The 20,735-nt window shown below is 37.0% G+C and overlaps 1 protein-coding gene across 1 annotated transcript; it reads left to right on the forward strand.

The window, feature by feature from the left end:
- Positions 1–13,927: 13,927 nt before the first annotated feature.
- On the forward strand, positions 13,928–20,152 carry LOC136837663 (apidaecins type 73-like). Its single transcript, XM_067102536.1, has 2 exons — positions 13,928–14,002; positions 19,259–20,152. The coding sequence occupies exons 1-2, from the start codon at positions 13,928–13,930 to the stop codon at positions 20,150–20,152; spliced, it is 969 nt and encodes a 322-aa protein (XP_066958637.1).
- Positions 20,153–20,735: the final 583 nt, after the last annotated feature.

The raw sequence follows: 20,735 nt of genomic DNA on the forward strand, positions 1-20,735 counted from the left end.
CATGGAAAGAGATCTGCTGATCCAGAACCAGAGCCTGAGGCTTCCTAAAACCTCTGGACTCGTCTACCCTCCTCATGGCCACCACTACAAAAAGAGGTGTGAGGTCCTTACTCCTATGCTGTTCCTTCTGATGGCTATGGCTACTATGGCTATCCTCATCCAGTCTACCACTATCCTCCCCATTACTACGATAAACGAGGCAATGATTTCCTTCTGACTCTGATTCTTCAATGTTTTCTGTACACACTTGATCTGAATTAAAACTGCTAAATACATTCGGTTGTTATTCTCGTCCCTGTTATGATCTAAAGAAATATAAATCTATTAATATTAAAAAATTTTGAGTAAATTACGTTTTTCTTGGAAAACATTTACTCCACTCTTCTTGTCTCGTATCAAGTACTTTTAATTAAACATCATAGTATTAATCTTTATCATGTTTATTTTTTGATTGCAGGAGAAGCATTCATTCAACAACTTTATTAACTCCCTTTTCCTTGTAGAGAAAAATCAAATTAAACTCATACACACGTCCTGTCCTTTTATAAATTAATCAAGCTACCCCACGTCGTTCTCCTCGATCAGTAATCATTTTGGCGTCATATTCATCCTTCATCACTTCTGACAGAAGCAGGACCCAATAAGACTGGTTAGCTAGACAGGGGATTAATGATGAGTCTCCAGAGCTGACCTCGTAAAGTGAACCATAGCCCATGAGCAACCAACGGCAGTTAAATATTTAGTAGGCTACTATTGTAAATATACATAGGTTACTTGAGGACAAATTTCTTTTCATCTATTGAATATGTGAAGTATTCTGAGTCATCTTCATTACAGTTTACGCTAAGATATTGTTTAAAACAATAGAAATAGTTAGTTCTTACCCACGTCATCGATAGAAAAATGAACTTACACTTGTGACATAATGAGGCTGTATTTTCTAACAGAATAACTGGCACTGATAAATAATGAGGTTACTGGTAGACTACCATTAAAATAAAATTGATACAAAACTGAAACAATTAATGCAAAGACGAAGGAGATGGTCGAACGTTTCTGTTGTATGGATGAGCCCGTGTGACGTCACTGTTTGTCGGACCTGTCTTAGTGGGTCCTGGACAGAAGGAACACTGCCTGAACATAACAAACAGAGCACTTTAGGAAACTATGAGTATATTCCCTCAAATTGCCCTAGTCTTTTTGTCGTTTTGAGGTTGGTGTGTGTAGTTTAGGTTTTTACAGCAACGAATCGTCATTAAACTAAATTATTACATTCATTATAATCATATTTTTAGCAGTTTCGTAATCTTTATTAACTGTTGCAATTTAATTCTTCAGCTTTCGTAACTTAGTAACAAGGTTTTCACCTTAATCACGGAAATTTTTCCTTTCATATTATGCAAGTAATTTCTAATCTCTCTCTCTCTCTCTCTCTCTCTCTCTCTCTCTCTCTCTCTCTCTCTCTCTCTCTCTCTCTGAGAAGGATTAATTTAGAGTAATTCCAACATTTTGTTGCGAAAGGGATCAGAAAAGTACAGACCTATCCTTAAATTACGAATAATAATGTTATTTTCATTTGTTAGTTGAATTATTAAAGACTCTAGATTTATGGAAATAACATTTTTATATATTCTCCATTTACTACTAAAGCATCAATCAATCCATTGTAATTTCATATTTAGGTGGACAAAATTAGCATTATTCTTTTCGCCTCTCTTTATTGAGTAATCACTTTTCTTCTACCTTGAGTAATAATTTTTCTATTATTTACCTTGTGGTTATATTCACATAACTATACACATTATATATATTTATATATATATATATATATATATATATATATATATATATATATATATATATATATATATATATATATATATATATATATATATATATATATATATATATATATATATATGTATATGTATATACATACATGTATGTATGTATATATGTATATATATATATGTATATATATATATATAAATACTATTCCTACTAGAAATAAACGTTCCATTTTATGGTTTGATTGAATACATGATCCAGATATGCAAATATAATTACTTATATAAATACCACTGAATAATTTCCATTTTTAAGTTTGTCAGCTATCAACGATATGTAAATAATTACTTCTGAAGCCAAAAAATTCTCAACGTAATGTGTCATCTGCCCTCATCGAAACTGAGGAGTATTTCCTTTTCCAGAGAAATGATGATGTAAAACCCCTTACCATTTATATAAAACTTTGTACATTGATGAATTATTTGTCATCAATAAGGAAAAATCTAGAACAAAACCAATAGGGGAAAAACGTCAGACAAAGTGAAACATGTAGGCAGGAAGACATAGAGAAAGTGAGAAATATTCTGATGACTTAACCACTAGTTTTCAACCTTTTTCATGCCGCGACCCCTTACAAGCATTTTAAAATAATCAGTGACACTTTCAAATTTTTGATTCAGTAATATGAAAGGTTACCATGTTTTCATCAACCAAAGACAATACAGTAGGAAACTATATTCACTACGACGGGTCCTAAATATATCTACACGTTTTTAATGATTCCTACTTCCAAATCAGTTAGACATTTTTTCTTCTGAACCGGTCACAAGTTTATCTGAAAACACGATTTTTTTGCTATTCATTTCTGCTTCCAAATCTGTTAGGCTTTTTTGCTCTGTTTGGTCCAAAGTCTATCTGCAAACACGATTTTTCTCTGTTCATTTGCCTTATACACACGTTCCCACTGAACATTGTAACATTGCTGGGTGACTGACAGCTTGTCCTGAACATTCTGGGACATTTTTCTCACTGACCGGGACGCCCAGGACAAAGCCTCAAATCCTGGGACAAGTCCCAGCCAAACCGGGACGAATGGTAACTCTAAATTCAAATGAAATGTCCTAGTACAAAAATAGCACTGCACTGTAATAAATTTGCTATTTGTATTAAAAAGATGAAAATATAAAAATTTCTGTTAAATAAGTTAAAATTATAGACTGTTTTGGCCTGATGATCAGGTGTTACTTCGAGGAACGGAACTGAAATTGAAGAAAAAATTAAAACATACCCTAGAACAAGAACGACCTCGCCACCCCTAGAAAAAAGGCAGGCGGCTTTTCTGGGGTCACGACCCCATGTTGAAAACCTTTGACTTAAGCAAACAATTGTGAAATGGTCAACCAAAGTGTGAACGGGACAACACCAAATTGTTACTTTTGCTTTCAGATTTGTACTTCTCGGCAACGTATCGATCACATGCAATCTTTATTCCAATCCAGCTTCCTTTCTTCAGTCCTGCTGCCCGACCTCTCTAACTTTTGCTTACTAATGCTACAGTTGGGTTTTGTCCCAGTTCCACCTTTAGATTCTTACTTCATCTCCCATATTTTCGGGGATCTCTTCATCTTCTCGGACAACCACTCCAACCCTCTCTTTTCGCCGGCTAAATCGCTGAATGGTTGCAGTGCTTGGTTTTCATCATATCAAATTTGTTTGACAACTAGTTGTTTGACATCTGAATCTTGTCCCACTTGTCGGCATTTCAAAATTTGATCTTTTACCAATAAATTTTCTTCACTGAAGATCAAGTTTGTTGTTATCGTGAGGATGAACCCCATCGATTTTCCTTCTTTCAAAGTCTGTCAATCTACTCTCTCCTTGGGTAGAAAACGACGTTAAAGTGGTCTTCTTACTGGTTAACTTCTGCAGTGTAAATCATAGATTTTAGAAATAACTTCCATTTCCCATTTTTCACTTTCAAACACTACGGTTTCTCCTTCACAGACGTGGCTGCAGGCTCTGCATCCCTTCTGTTTCTCCAAGAGACCTTGAAAACTGTCACATGAGTTACTTGTAGTTTCACTGGTAGATTCAGTGTCAAAATGATTCAAAATGGTCTGAAAATGGGCATTCAATTCAGTCATAACCTTGTAAGTTCAGTTACAACAAACAACAATTTCGGCAGTGTTAGATTTTCTGAAGGGAAACAACGACCTGGAGGCCTTTATGCTTAAAGATGGCAACAGGAAAAACATCGATATCTCAAAATTTTAATGAAATCACTTGAATATTGGTGTAGTGAGATTTAACGTTCCTAGATATATGAGACTGTCCGTTCTAGACGTTGCTTCTCAAATACAACTGACACTACTGTAATAGTGATGTTTCTGATATCCAATTGGAATTTCCAGTGGCTCTGGATATTAGTGTCCTCGTCGGTGTGCTTAAATATAAAATATCCCTGATGTTTCTGCTTTTTTACTGTTAATCATAAGCTGCGAGAAATAATATTATTTGCTTGTTACTCGGAGCCTTTGAACGAAAAACAATCATTATAAGAGACGGTTCCACAGGCAACGATAATAATAAACAGCAACATTAAAATTCCCCAATTAAACAGAATTTACATTATAAAACTTCACACTCAGGCACCAGATATTTATGAATAACAGGAATGCTACAACAATTGTAAAATGTCAGCGGAAGCAATACACATTTCAAGAAGTAACAAGTAAATTTTACCTTCAGTACAAAACAAAAATAAAGTAAAACATTCTAAAATTTTATATTTGGATCCACTATGGCTGATGTGATTTGAATATGATCATTCTTAAAAGAATTTTGTTTATGTGCAACAGGATTTTTCTGAAAACAACCATTTTCAGTTAATTGCAAACAATTCTATAGAATGTTCAAAGAAATATCAGTGATTTAAACTAAAGTTTTACAGAATATTTTGGAAATACGACTTTTAGGGCTCATTCAAACAGAATAATATCTTATTTCCTTTAGATATAAAGATCATCTCCCTTATCAATAAGAGATACATACAAACTCGTACACAATGCTCATGAACTAGAGAATTTCAAAATGCGTACGCCATTGCTACTAAGAAAACTAACGTTATTTTTGCATTTAGAAACGTTAGTACTTCCATTTTCTCTTTTGAATATCTGCCACTTAAGGTTTCCTTGTTCCAAAATTATGTGAATAATCAGTTTTGAGCAAATGAATTTTTCCCCAATACCTTAGTACCTCTAACAAATCTGACCCACTTTCGACATAACCAAAGGATTTCTTCATCAGTAGATTAACAGACATGAAGTAACCTTTCCTGATGAGTTATGAAATCTAAAGTCAATGTTCCTAAAGTAACTACGATGGAGAATATCGTCAAGTGGAGAATTTTTCATTCATTGACAACTGTGAGTAATATACAAAAATATAATATAAAATTTGATACCAGTTACCATCATTAATAAATGAAAACCTTCAATAGCAAAAAAAAAAACGGGACCTGCAGTGAGCCAATTGGAAGCTTTCATTGCTCATAATTTCAAATAAAAGATATATATGAATTGTAACCATTTCGGTTTCCATAATACGATTATTGTCTCCAATGACAAATGCACAAACCAAGGACACTTTCCCAGAGTCCCCTATAAAATGCTGAAGCACAAGCAGTTCAGTACACTCTATCTCCCAAGTGGCTTCTGGAAACAAAAACGAGCTACAATGAAGTTTCTGGTTTGTACATCTCTTAGAACCTAAGTAGATTTGTCTGTCAAAAACTTACTTCTCTACTGATTCAGTGAAAAAAAAGGGAAACATCGAATCACCATTTTTTGTTAAAGTCTTGCTAGATTTCGAAAGTTAGCCTATATAACATTTTGATGTTTACCGTTCATAAGCTGTGAATAAACATTTAATTACATAACTCTCTCTCTCTCTCCATATTTTGTATTAGCATTACTGTTTTAGTCAGGTTGATTATAGATTGCAAATACTGGGAATTTATTTGTGATATATGACACACTACACTGTATAGTTGGTGGTAACAAGACAGTAAGTAAACAAATTACTATAGCATTTAATCATTACACACCTAAATTAATTAGCATAGAATTAATACTGAAAATCATTCTATTCTTTTTTGTTTACTATTTTCAAAAATAAAACTAAACACATAATTGAAACACCAATCATTTCATCGATATAGCAACTACTGACAACAACTTTCTTGTATTCGCTATAAAGTAACAAAAATATTTAATTAAATTTCCAGGTAACTGTACTCTTGGCAGCCTCCGCTTGCGCTGCTCATATTGAGAAGCGAGATGCTGAGCCAGACAATGGGTATTATCGTCCTTCCCATGGCTATGGCTATGGTCATCCATATGGGTGCATCCCCATTACAAGAGGTCTGCTGAACCAGAACCAGAGCCTGAGGCTTCCTACCCTCTGGACACTACCCCATCTATCCTCCTCGTGGACACTACCATGGAAAGAGATCTGCTGATCCAGAACCAGAGCCTGAGGCTTCCTACCCCTCTGGACACTACCCCGTCTATCCTCCTCGTGGCCACTACCATGGAAAGAGATCTGCTGATCCAGAACCAGAGCCTGAGGCTTCCTACCCCTCTGGACACTACCCCGTCTATCCTCCTCGTGGCCACTACCATGGAAAGAGATCTGCTGATCCAGAACCAGAGCCTGAGGCTTCCTACCCCTCTGGACACTACCCAGTCTATCCTCCTCGTGGCCACTACCATGGAAAGAGATCTGCTGATCCAGAACCAGAGCCTGAGGCTTCCTACCCCTCTGGACACTACCCTGTCTATCCTCCCTCGTGGCCACTACCATGGAAAGAGATCTGCTGATCCAGAACCAGAGCCTGAGGCTTCCTGCTGACCCCCCTCTGGACACTACCCTGTCTGAACCAGAACCTCCTCTGGTGGCCACTACCATGGAAAGAGATCTGCTGATCCAGAACCAGAGCCTGAGGCTTCCTACCCCTCTGGACACTACCCCTGTCTATCCTCCTCGTGGCCACTACCATGGAAAGAGATCTGCTGATCCAGAACCAGAGCCTGAGGCTTCCTACCCCTCTGGACACTACCCTGTCTATCCTCCTCGTGGCCACTACCATGGAAAGAGATCTGCTGAACCAGAACCAGAGCCTGAGGCCTCCTACCCCTCTGGACACTACCCTTTCTACCCTCCTCGTGGTCACTACTCTGGAAAGAGATCTGCTGATCCAGAACCAGAGCCTGAGGCTTCCTAAAACCTCTTTACCCATCTACCGTCCTCATGACCATCACTACAGAAAGAGATCTGTCGGTCCTTACCCTTATGCTGAGATCTCTGATGGCTATGGCTACTATGGTTATCCTCATCCAGTCTGCCACTATCCTCCCCATTACTACGATAAAGGAGCAATGATTTCCTTCTGATTCTGATTCTTGAACGTTTTCTGTACACACATGATCTGAGTTAAAACTGCTAAATACATTTGGTTATTATTTTCATCCCTATTATAATCTAAAGACATATAAATCTATGAATATTAAGAAACATTTGAGTAAATTACGTTTTTCTCGGAAAACATTTACTCCACTCTTTTTTATCTCGTCTCAAGTACTTTTAAGTAAACATCGTTATATTGATCATTATCATCTTTATTTTTTGACTGCAGAATAAGCATACATTCAACAACTTTATTGACCTCCCCTCGTAAACCAAGAAAACCAAATTAAACTCATACACACGTCCGGTCCTTTTATAAATTAATCAAGCTACCCCAAGTCGTTCTCCTCGATCAGTAATCATTTTGGCGTCATATTCATCCTTCATCGCTTATGACAGTACAGGACCCACTAAGACAGGTTAGCTAGACAGGGGATTAATGATGAAACACCAGAGTTGACCTCATAAGGTGAGCCATGGCCCATGAGAAACCAACGGCAGTTAAATATTTAGTACTACTTTGTAAATATGCATAGGTTAAACAAATTTCTTTTTGATTGAATGCCTAAGTATTCTGAGTAATCTTCATTAAAGTTTAGGTTAAATATTGATTAAAACAATAGAAATTAAGGTTCCTCGTCATCGATCTTTTGTGACATATGAGGCTGTTTTTTCTAACAGAATAACTGGCACTGATAAATAATGAGGTTACTGGTAGACTACCATTAAAATAAAATTGATACAAAACTGAAACAATTAATGCAAAGAAAAGGAAGGAAGGTCTATCGTTCTGTAGTATCGATGAGCCCGTGTGACGTCACTGTTTGGTCGGTCTGTCTTAGTGGGTCTTGGACAGAAGGAACATTGCATGAACATAACAAACAGAGCACCTTAGGAAACTATAAGTATATTCCCTCAAATTGCCCTAGTCTTTTGTCGCTTTGAGGTTGGTGTGTGTGGCTTAGGTTTTTACAGCTACGACTCGTCATTAAACTGAATTATTACATTCATTATAGTCATATTTTTAGCAGTTTCGTAATCTTTATTAACTGTTGCAATTTAATTCTTCAGCTTTCGCAACTTAGTAACAAGATTTCTCAACTTAAGCACGTAAATTATACCTTTCATATTATGCAAGTCTAATTTCTCTCTCTCTCTCTCTCTCTCTCTCTCTCTCTCTCTCTCTCTCTCTCTCTCTCTCTCTCTCTCTCTCTCTCTCTCTCTGAGTAGGATTAATTTTGGAGTAATTCCAGCATTCTGTTCAGAAAGGTACCAGAAAAGTACAGACCTATCCTTCAGTTACGAATAATATCATTTTCATTTGTTAGTTGAATTATTAAAGACTCTAGATTTATGGAAATAACATTTTTACATATTTTCCTTATACTGCTAAGGCATCAATCAGTCCATTACGATTTCATATTTAGGTGGACAAAATTAGCATTATTCTTTTACCACTCTTATAATGAGTAATCACTTTTCTATTATTTAACTTACGGTTATATTCCGTTAACTACAACCAAACACACACACACACACACACACACACACATATATATATATATATATATATATATATATATATATATATATATATATATATATATATATATATATATATATATATATATATATTTTAATATATATATATATTCCACATATATATAATCTATTATATATATATATATATATATATATATATATATATATATATATATATATATATATATATATATATATCTAAATATTATATATATATATGTATATGTTTTTATTTATGTATGTATGTATGTATGTATGCATATATGAATTCTTTCCAAATAAACGTTCCATTTTAGGTCGCTGTGGAGCTACGATCTATGCAAATATAATTACAAACCGATGAACAATTTCCGTTCCTCAACGGCAACAATGGCCGGCAAGAAATCTGTGTTGAGTCATCTGCCCTCATCGAAACTAGGGAGTACTTCCTTTCCAGAGAGATGTATAAACCCCTTACCATTTATATGAGACTTTGCATTGATGAATTATACATTGTCTAGAACAAAACCAATAGGGGAAAAACTGTCAGCAAAGTTGTCAGGAAGACATGGAACTGATTCCTGTAGGGAACCTTTTTTTCATCCGCGACCCCTGAACTCAGTATGATCAATGACCCACTTTAAAATTTTTGATTCAGTAATATGTAGGGTTACCATATTTTCATCAACCAAAGACAATACAAAAGATATTCACTACGACGTCCCAAACATATCTACACGTTTTTAATGATTCCTGAATCCAAATCTGTTAGACATTTTTTTTCTTCTGAAGGGTCACAAGTTTATCTGAAAACACGATTTTTTTGGCTAATTTATGCTTCCAAATCTATTAGGCTTTATTGCTCTGTTTGGTTCAAACTCTATCTACAAACACGATTTTTCTCTGTTCATTTGCCTTATAGACACGTTCCCACTGAACATTGTAACATTGTTGGGTGACTGACTGTTTGTCCTGAATATTCTGGGACATTTTTCTCACTGACCGGGACGCCCAGGACAAGGCCTCAAATCCTGGACGTTGCTTCTTCAAATGAAATGTCCTAGTACAAAAATAGCACTACACTGTAATGAATTTGCTACTTGCATTAAAAAGATGGTGTTACAACTATTTCTGTTAAATAAGTTAAAATTATAGACTGCTTTGGCCTGATGATCAGTTGTTACTTCGAGTAACGGCGCTGAAGTTGAAAAAAAAATTAAAACACACCCTAGCTCAAGAACTATCTCGCCACCCGCTGAAAAAAGGCTGGCGACTCCTCTGGGGGTCGCGCCCCCATGTTGAAAACCTTTGACTTAAGCAAACAATTGTGAAGTGGTCAACCAAAGTGTGAACAGGACAACACCAAATTGTTACTTTTGCTTTCAGATTTGTACTTCTCGTTATCGTAACGATCATATGCAATCTGTAGTCCAGTCCCTCTTCCTTTCTTCAGTCTTGCTGTCCGACCTCTCTAACTTTCACACCCTAATGCTACCGTTGGGTTTCTGCTAGTTCCACCTTTAGATTCTTACTTCATCTCCTATATTTGCGGGATCTCTTCGTCTTCTCGTACAACCACTCCAACCCTCTCTTTTCGCCGGCTAAATCGCTGAATGGTTGCAGTGCTTGGCTGTCACGTTGTTTGACATCTAGATTTGTACCTCTTGTCCCTGCCATTTCAAAATTTGATCTTTTACCAATAAATTTTATTCACTGAAGATCAAGTTTGTTGTTATCGTGAGGATGAACCCCATCGATTTTCCTTCTTCCAAAGTCTGTCAATCTGCCCTCTTCTTGGATAAAACCGACTTAAACTGGACTTCTTACTGGTTAACTTCTGCAGTGTAAATCATAGACTTTAGAATTAACTTCCATTTCCCATTTTTTGCTTTCAGGGGCTACGGTTTCTCCTTCACAGACGTGGCTGCAGGCTCTGCATCCCTTCTGTTTCTCCAAGAGACCTTGAAAACTGTCACATGAGTCACTTGTAGCTTCACTCCTAGATTCAGTGTCAAAATGATTGAAAATGGTCTGAAAATGGGCATTCAATTCAGTCATAACCTAGTAAGTTCAGTTACAACGACCAGCAATTTCGGCTATGTTAGATTTTGTGAAGGGAAACAATGACCTGGAGGCCTTTATGCTTAAAGATGACAACATGAGAAAAGATCCACATGGCAAAATTTTGCTGAAATCACTTGAATATTGGTGTACGAAGATTTAAAGTTCCTACAGTAGATATATGAGACTGTCCGTTCTAGACGTTGCTTCTCAAATACAGACTGACACTACTGTAATAGTGATGTTTCTGATATCCAATTGGAATTTCCAGTGGCTCTGGATATTAGTGTCCTCGTTGGTGTGCTTAAAATATACAATATCCCTGATATTTCCGCTTCTTTTACTGTTAATAATAAGCTGCGAGAAATAATCTTATTTGCTTGTTACTCGGAGCCTTTGAACGAGAAAACAATCATTATAAGAGACGGTTCCACAGGCAACGATAATAATAAACAGCAACATTAAAAATCCCCCAATTAAACAGAATTTACATGATAAAACTTCACACTCAGGCACCAGATATTTATGAATAACAGGGATGCTACAACAATTGTAAAATGTCAGGAAAGCAATACACATTTCAAGAAGTAACACGTAAATTTTACCTTCAGTAAAAAACAAAGTAAAGTAAAACATTCTAAAATTTTATATTTGGATCCACTATGGCTGATGTGATTTAAATATGATCATTCTTAAAAGAATTTTGTTTGCGTGCCACAGGATTTTTCTGAAAACCATTTTCAGTTAGTTGCAAACAATTCTATAGAACGTTCAAAGAAATATCAGTGATTTAACTAAAGTTTTACAGAATATTTTGCAAATACGACTTTTGGGGCTCATTCAAACAGAATAATATATTATTTCCTTTAGATATAAAGATCATCTCCCTTATCAATAAGAGATACATACAAACTCGTACACAATGCTCATGAACTAGAGAATTTCAAAATGCGTACGCCATTGCTACTAAGAAAACTAACGTTATTTTGCATTTAGAAACGTTAGTACTTCCATTTTCTCTTTTGAATATCTGCCACTTAAGGTTTCCTTGTTCCAAAATTATGTGAATAATCAGTTTTGAGCAAATGAATTTTTCCCCAATAACTTACTACTCTAACAAATCTGACCCACTTTCGAAATAACCAAAGGATTTCTTCATTAGTAGCTTAACAGACATGAAGTAACCTTTCCTGATGAGTTATGAAATCTAAAGTCAATATTCTTAAAGTAACAACGATAGAGAATATCGTCAAGTGGAGAAATTTTCACTCATTGACAACTGTGAGTAATGTACAAATATATAATAATAAATATGATACCAGTTACCATCATTAATAAATGAAGACCTTCAATAGCAATAAAAAACGGGACCTGCAGTGAGCCAATCGGAAGCTTTGACTGCTCATAATTTCAAATAAACGATATTCATGAATCATAACCATTTCGGTTTCCGTAATACGATTATTATCCCCAATGACAAATGCACTAACCACGGACACTTTCCCAGAGTCTCCTATAAAATGCTGAAGCACAAGCAGTTCAGTACACTCTATCTCCCAAGTGGCTTCTGGAAACACAAACGAGCTACAATGAAGCTTCTGGTTTGTACATCTCTTAGAACCTAATTGGAGTTGTCTGTCAAAAACTTACTTCTCTACCGATTCAGTGAAAAAAAAGGGAAACATCGAATCACCATTTTTTGTTAAAGTCTTGTTAGATTTTGAAAGTTAGCCTATATAACATTTTTTGATGTTTACCGTTCATAAGCTGTGAATAAATATTTAATTACATAACTCTCTCTCTCTCTCCATATTTTGTATTAGCATTACTGTTTTAGTTAGGTTGATTATAGATTGCAAATACTAAAAACTTATTTGTGATATATGACACACTACACTGCATAGTTGGTGGTAACAAGACAGTAAGTAAACAAATTACTATAGCATTTAATCATTACACCTAAATTAATTAGAATTAAATTAATACTGAAAATCATTCTATTTTTTTGTTTACTATTTTCAAAAATAAAAACTAAACACATAATTGAAACACCAATCATTTCATCAATATAGCAGCTACTGACAACAACTTTCTTGTATTCGCTATAAAGTAACAAAAATATTTAATTAAATTTCCAGGTAACTGTACTCTTGGCAGCCTCCGCTTGCTGCTCATATTGAGAAGCGAGATGCTGAGCCAGACAATGGGTATTATCGTCCTTCCCATGGCTATGGCTATGGTCATCCATATGGGGTGCATCCCCATTACAAGAGGTCTGCTGAACCAGAACCAGAGCCTGAGGCTTCCTACTCCTCTGGACACTACCCCATCTATCCTCCTCGTGGACACTACCATGTAAAGAGATCTGCTGATCCAGAACCAGAGCCTGAGGCTTCCTACCCCTCTGGACACTACCCCGTCTATCCTCCTCGTGGACCACTACCATGGAAAGAGATCTGCTGATCCAGAACCAGAGCCTGAGGCTTCCTACCCCTCTGGACACTACCCAGTCTATCCTCCTCGTAGCCACTACCATGGAAAGAGATCTGCTGATCCAGAACCAGAGCCTGAGGCTTCCTACCCCTCTGGACACTACCCCATCTATCCTCCTCGTGGCCACTACCATGGAAAGAGATCTGCTGATCCAGAACCAGAGCCTGAGGCTTCCTGCCCCTCTGGACACTACCCCAGTCTATCCTCCTCGTAGCCACTACCATGGAAAGAGATCTGCTGAACCAGAACCAGAGCCTGAGGCTTCCTACCCCTCTGACACTACCCTGTCTATCCTCCTCGTGGCCACTACCATGGAAAGAGATCTGCTGAACCAGAACCAGAGCCTGAGGCTTCCTACCCCTCTGGACACTACCCCTGTCTATCCTCCTCGTGGCCACTACCATGGAAAGAGATCTGCTGAACCAGAACCAGAGCCTGAGGCTTCCTACCCCTCTGGACACTACCCCGTCTACCCTCCTCGTGGCCACTACCATGGAAAGAGATCTGCTGAGAACCAGAGCCTGAGGCCTCCTACCCTCTGGAAACCTCTTTCCTCGTACCACTACTCTGGAAAGAGATCTGCTGATCCAGAACCATCATGACCATCACTACAGAAAGAGATCTGTCGGTCCTTACCCTTATGCTGAGATCTCTGATGGCTATGGCTACTATGGTTGTCCTCATCCAGTCTGCCACTATCCTCCCTATTACTACGATAAAGGAGCAATGATTTCCTTCTGGTTCTGATTCTTGAACGTTTTCTGTAGCCTACACACATGATCTGAGTTAAAACTGCTAAATACATTTGGTTGTTATTTTCATCCCTATTATAATCTAAAGACAAATAAATCTATGAATATTAAGAAACATTTGAGTAAATTACGTTTTTCTCGGAAAACATTTACTCCACTCTTTTTATCTCGTATCAAGTACTTTTAAGTAAACATCGTTATATTGATCCTTATCATCTTTATTTTTTGACTGCAGAATAAGCATACATTCAACAACTTTATTGACCTCCCCTCGTAAACCAAGAAAACCAAATTAAACTCATACACACATCCGGTCCTTTTATAAATTAATCAAATATTCCCCACGTCTTTTCCTCGTTTTAATCATTTTGGTGTCATATTCATTCTTCATCGCTTAAACTGACAGTACAGGCCCATTAAGACAGGTTAGCAGTTTCACAATCTTTAATGATGAATCACCAGAGTTGACCAGCTTTCGTAACTTGAACCATGATTTCTGAGAAATCAACGTAAAGTTAAATATTTATAAGCTACTTTTTAAATATACTCTCTTACTTCAGGACAAATTTCTTTTCATTTATTGAATGCCTGAAGTATTCTGAGTAATTAATTCATCAAAGTTTACTTAAGATATTGATTAAAACAATAGAAATTAAGTTCTTTCTTTTTCATTTGACAGAAAAATTATTAACTTACACTTATGACATAACATTTTGTATTTTCTAACAGCATAATCAGCACTGATAAATAATGAGGATGGACAAAATTAGATTATTCTTTTACCACTTAATAATAAAATTGATACAAAACTGAAACAATTAATGCAAAACTAAAAGGAAGGAAGGTCTAACGCACTGTTGTATCGATGAGCTCACACACACGTCACACACACATTATCGGTCTGTCATAGTGGGTCTTGGACAGAAGAAACATTGCATGAACTTAACAAACATAGCACCTTAGGAAACTATAAGTATATTCCCTCAAATTGCCCTAGTTTTTTGTCGCTTTGAGGTTGGTGTGTGTGGCTTAGGTTTTTACAGCTACGACTCGTCATTAAACTGAATTATTACATTCATTATAGTCATATTTTTAGCAGTTTCGTAATCTTTATGTAACTATGTTGCATGCATTTAATTCTTTCAGCTTTCCAGAAATAAACTTAGTAACAAGATTTCTCAACTGTGGAGCTACGGTCCAGATATACAAATCATATTATGAAATTTCTGAACAATTTCTCTTCCTCAACTCTCTCTCTCTCTCTCTCTCTCTCTCTCTCATCTGCTCTCTCTCTCTCTCTCTCTTCTCAGAGAGATAGGATTAATTTATATGAGTAATTCCAGCATTGATGTTATATGAAAGGTACCAGAAAAAAGTAGAGCCCAAATCCTTCAGTTACGAAAAATATCATTTTCATTTGTTAGACATGGATTATTAAAGACTCTAGATTTATGGAAACTGAACATTTTTTCAATTTTTTCATGCCTGCTAAGGCACCAATCAGTCCATTACAATTTCATATTTTAAAATTATTCAAAATATGTAGGGTTACCAAATTTTCATCAACCAAAGACAATACAGAAGGAAACTATATTCACTACGACAGGTCCCAAACATATCTACAAGTTTTTAATGACTCCTGATTCCAAATCTGTTACACATTTTTTTTTTGAAGGGTCACAAGTTTATCTGAAAACACGATTTTTTTTTGCGACTCATTTCTGCTTCCAAACCTGTTAGGCATTATTGCTCTGTTTGGTCCAAAGTCCATCTGCAAACAAGATTTTTCTCTGTTCATTTGCCTTATACACACGTTCCCACTGAACATTGTAACATTGTTGGGTGACTGACAGCTTGTCCTGAATATTCTGGGACATTTTTCTCACTGACCGGGACACCCAGGACAAGGCCTCAAGTCCTGGACAAGTCCCGGCCAAACCGGGACGAATGGTAACCGCAAATTCAAATGAAATGTCCTAGTACAAAAATAGCACTGCACTGTAATAAATTTGCTACTTGCATTAAAAAGATAAAATTATAACTATTTCTGTTAAATAAGTTAAAATTATAGACTGTTTTGGCCTGATGATCAGGTGTTACTTCGAGGAACGGCGCTGAAGTTGAAAAAAAATTAAAACATACCCTAGCACAAGAACGACCTCGCCACCCCCAGAAGAAAGGCAGGCGGCTTCTCTGGGAGTCGCGACCCCCATGTTGAAAACCTTTGAATTAAGCAAACAATTGTGAAGTGGTCAACTAAAGTGTGAACGGGACAACACCAAATTGTTACTTTTGCTTTCAGATTTGTACTTCTCGTTAACGTAACGATCATATGCAATCTGTAGTCCAGTCTCGCTTCCTTTCAGTCGTGCTGCCCGACCTCTCTAACTTTTACATTCTAATGCTACCGTTGGGTTTTCTGCCAGTTCCGCCTTTAGATTCTTGCTTCATCTCCCATATTTGCGGGATCTCTACGTCTTCCCGGACAACCACTCCAACCCTCTCTTTTCGCCGGCTAAATCGCTGAATGGTTGCAGTGCTTGGCTGTCACGTTGTTTGACATCTACATTTGTACCTTTTGCCCCTGGCATTTCAAAATTTGATCTTTTACCAATAAATTTTATTCACTGAAAATCAAGTTTGTTGTTATCGTGAGGATGAACCCCATTGATTTTCCTTCTTCCAAAGTCAATCAATCTGCTCTCCCCTTGGGTAGAAAAACAACGTTAAATTGGTCTTCTTACTGGTTAACTTCTCCCGTGTAAATCATAGATTTTAGAAATAACTTCCATTTCCCATTTTTCACTTTCAAACACTACGGTTTCTCCTTCACAGACGTGGCTGCAGGCTCTGCATCCCTTCTGTTTCTCCAATAGACCTTGAAAACTGTCACATGAGTCACTTGTAGTTTCACTCCTAGATTCAGTGTCAAAATGATTGAAAAAGGTCTGGAAATGGGCATTCAATTCAGTCATAACCTAGTAAGTTCAGTTAAAACGACCAACAATTTCGGCTGTGTTATATTTTGTGAAGGGAAACAATGACCTGGAGGCCTTTATGCTTAAAGATGACAATAGAGGAAAAGATCCACATGGCAAAATTTTGCTGAAATCACTTGAATGTTAGGTGCACGAAGATTTTACGTTCCTACAGTAGATATATGAGACTGTCCGTTTTAGACTTTGCTTCTCATATGCAACTGACTCTACTGTAATAGTGATGTTTCTGATATCCAATTGGAATTTCCAGTGGCTCCGTATATTAGTGTCCTCGTCGGTGTACTTAAATGTAAAATATCCCTGATATTTCCGCTTCTTTTACTATTAATAATAAGCTGCGAGAAATAATCTTATTTGCTTGTTACTCGGAGCCTTTGAACGAGAAAACAATCATTATAAGAGACGGTTCCACAGGCAACAATAATAATAAAAAGCAACATTAAGATTCCCCCAATTAAACAGAATTTACATGATAAAACTTCACACTCAGGCACCAGATATTTATGAATAGCAGGGACGCTACAACAATTTTAAAATGTCAGGAAAGCAATACACATTTCAAGAAGTAACACGTAAATTTTACCTTCAGTACAAAGCAAAATAACGTGAAACATTCTGAAATTCCATATTTGGATCCACTGTGGCTGATGTGATTTCAATATGATCATTCTTAAAAGAATTTTGCGTGCGTGCAACAGGATTTTTCTGAAAACAGATATTTTCAGTTAGTTGCAAACAATTCTATAGAATGTTCAAAGAAATATCAGTGATTTAAACTAAAGTTTTACAGAATATTTTGGAAATACGACTTTTGGGGCTCATTCAAACATAATAATATATTATTTACTTTTGATATAAAGATCATCTCCCTTCTCAATAAGAGATACCTACAAACTCGTACACAATGCTCATGAACTAGAGAATTTCAAAATGCGTACGCCATTGCTACTAAGAAAACTAACGTTATTTTTGCATTTAGAAACGCTAGTACTTCCATTTTCTCTTTTGAATATCTGCCACTTAAGGTTTCCTTGTTCCAAAATTATGTGAATAATCAGTTTTGAGCAAATGAATTTTTCCCCAATAACTTAGTACCTCTAACAAATCTGACCCACTTCTACATAATCAAAGGATTTCTTCGTTAGTAGATTTACAGACATGAAGTACCCTTTCCTGGTGAGTTATGAAATCTAAAGTCAACGTTCCTAAAGTAACTACGATAGAGAATATCGTCAAGTGGAGAAATTTTCACTCATTGACAACTGTGAGTAATGTTCAAAAATATAATAATAAATTTGATACCAGTTACCATCATTAATAAATGAAGACCTTCAATAGCAATAAAAAACGGTACTTGCAGTGAGCCAATCGGAAGCTTTGACTGCTCATAATTTCAAATAAACGATATTAATGAATCATAACCATTTCGGTTTCCGTAATACGATTATTATCTCCAATGACAAATGCACTAACCACAGACACTTTCCCAGAGTCTCCTATAAAATGCTGAAGCACAAGCAGTTCAGTACACACTGTCTCCCAAGTGGCTTCTGGAAGCACAAACGAGCTACAATGAAGTTCCTGGTTTGTACATCTCTTAGAACCTAAGTAGATTTATCTGTCAAAAACTTACCTTTCTACTGATTCAATTAAAAAAAAAAAGAAACATCGAATCACAATTTTTTTTTAAAGTCTTGCTAGATTTCGACAGTTAGCATATATAACATTTTGATGTTTACCGTTCATAAGCTGTGAATAAAAATTTAATTACATAGCTCTCTCTCTCTCTCTCTCTCTCTCTCTCTCTCTCTCTCTCTCTCTCTCTCTCTCTCTCTCTCTCTCTCCACAATTTGTATTAGCATTGCTGTTTTTGTCAGGTTGATTATAGATTACAAATACTGAGAATTTATTTGTGATATATGACACTCTACACTGCATAGTTGGTGGTAACAAGACAGTAAGTAAACGAACTACTAAGCATTTATTCATTACAGACCTAAATTAATTAGCATAGAATTAATACTGAAAATCATTCTATACTTGTTTTGTTTACTATTTTCAAAAATAAAAACTGAACACATAATTGAAACACCAATCATTTCATCGATATAGACACTACTGACAACAATTTTCTTGTGTTAGCTATAAAATAACAAAAATATTTAATTAAATTTCCAGGTAACTGTACTCTTGGCAGCCTCCGCTTGCGCTGCTCATATTGAGAAGCGAGATGCTGAGCCAGACAGTGGGTATTATCGTCCTTCCCATGGCTATGGCTATGGTCATCCATATGGGGTGCATCCCCATTACAAGAGGTCTGCTGAACCAGAACCAGACCCTGAGGCTTCCTACTCCTCTGGACACTACCCCATCTATCCTCCTCGTGGACACTACCATGGAAAGAGATCTGCTGATCCAGAACCAGAGCCTGAGGCTTCCTACCCCTCTGGACACTACCCCGTCTATCCTCCTCGTGGACACTACCATGGAAAGAGATCTGCTGATCCAGAACCAGAGCCTGAGGCTTCCTACCCCTCTGGACACTACCCAGTCTATCCTCCTCGTGGACACTACCATGGAAAGAGATCTGCTGATCCAGAACCAGAGCCTGAGGCTTCCTACCCCTCTGGACACTACCCCGTCTATCCTCCTCGTGGACACTACCATGGAAAGAGATCTGCTGATCCAGAACCAGAGCCTGAGGCTTCCTACCCCTCTGGACACTACCATGTCTATCCTCCTCGTGGACACTACCATGGAAAGAGATCTGCTGAACCAGAACCAGAGCCTGATGTTTCCTACCCCTCTGGGCACTACCCCGTCTATCCTCCTCGTGGCCACTACCATGGAAAGAGATCTGCTGATCCAGAAGCAGAGCCTGAGGCTTCCTACCCCTCTGGACACTACCCCGTCTATCCTCCTCGTGGCCACTACCATGGAAAGAGATCTGCTGAACCAGAAGCAGAGCCTGAAGCTTCCTACCCATCTGGACACTACCCTGTCTACCCTCCTCGTGGCCACTACTCTGGAAAGAGATCTGCTGATCCAGAACCAGAGCCTGAGGCTTCCTAAAACCTCTGGACACTACCCTGTCTACCGTCCTCATGGGCCACCACTACGGTGAGAGGTCTGCCAGTCCTTACCCTTATGCTGAAAACCTCATCCAGTCTACCACTATCCTCCCCATTACTACGATAAACGATCAATGATCTCCTTCTGCTTCTGATTCTTGAACGTTTTCTGTACACACATGATCTGAATTAAAACTGCTAAATACATTCAGTTGTTATTCGCATCCCTGTTATAATCTAAACATATATAAATCTATGAATACTAAAAAACACATTTGAGTAAATTACGTTTTTCTGGGAAAACATTTACTCCACTATTCTTATCTCTTATCAAGTACTTTTAAGTAAACATCGTTATATTAATCTTTATCATCTTTATTTTTCGACTGCAGAATAAGCATACACTTAATAATATTATTAACTCCTCGTAGAGCAAGAAAACCAAATTAAACTCATACACACTTCGTGTCCTTTTATAAATTAATCAAGCTACCCCACGTCGTTCTCCTCGATCAGTAATCATTTTGGCGCCATATTTATCCTTCATCACTTCTCACAGAAGCAGGACCCACTAAGCCAGGTTA

Source organism: Macrobrachium rosenbergii, chromosome 59 (assembly GCF_040412425.1).
Source record: "Macrobrachium rosenbergii isolate ZJJX-2024 chromosome 59, ASM4041242v1, whole genome shotgun sequence".
Lineage (NCBI taxonomy): Eukaryota > Metazoa > Arthropoda > Malacostraca > Decapoda > Palaemonidae > Macrobrachium > Macrobrachium rosenbergii.

What these genes read in the sequence shown, in the direction of transcription:
- LOC136837663 (XM_067102536.1), top strand. Translation starts at nt 13,928, where the DNA reads ATGACCATCACTACAGAAAGAGATCTGTCGGTCCTTACCCTTATGCTG. An exon ending in TGATGGCTATGGCTACTATG is followed by an intron (nt 14,003 to 19,258) that starts GTTGTCCTCATC and finishes TTAAATTTCCAG; the next exon opens with GTAACTGTACTCTTGGCAGC.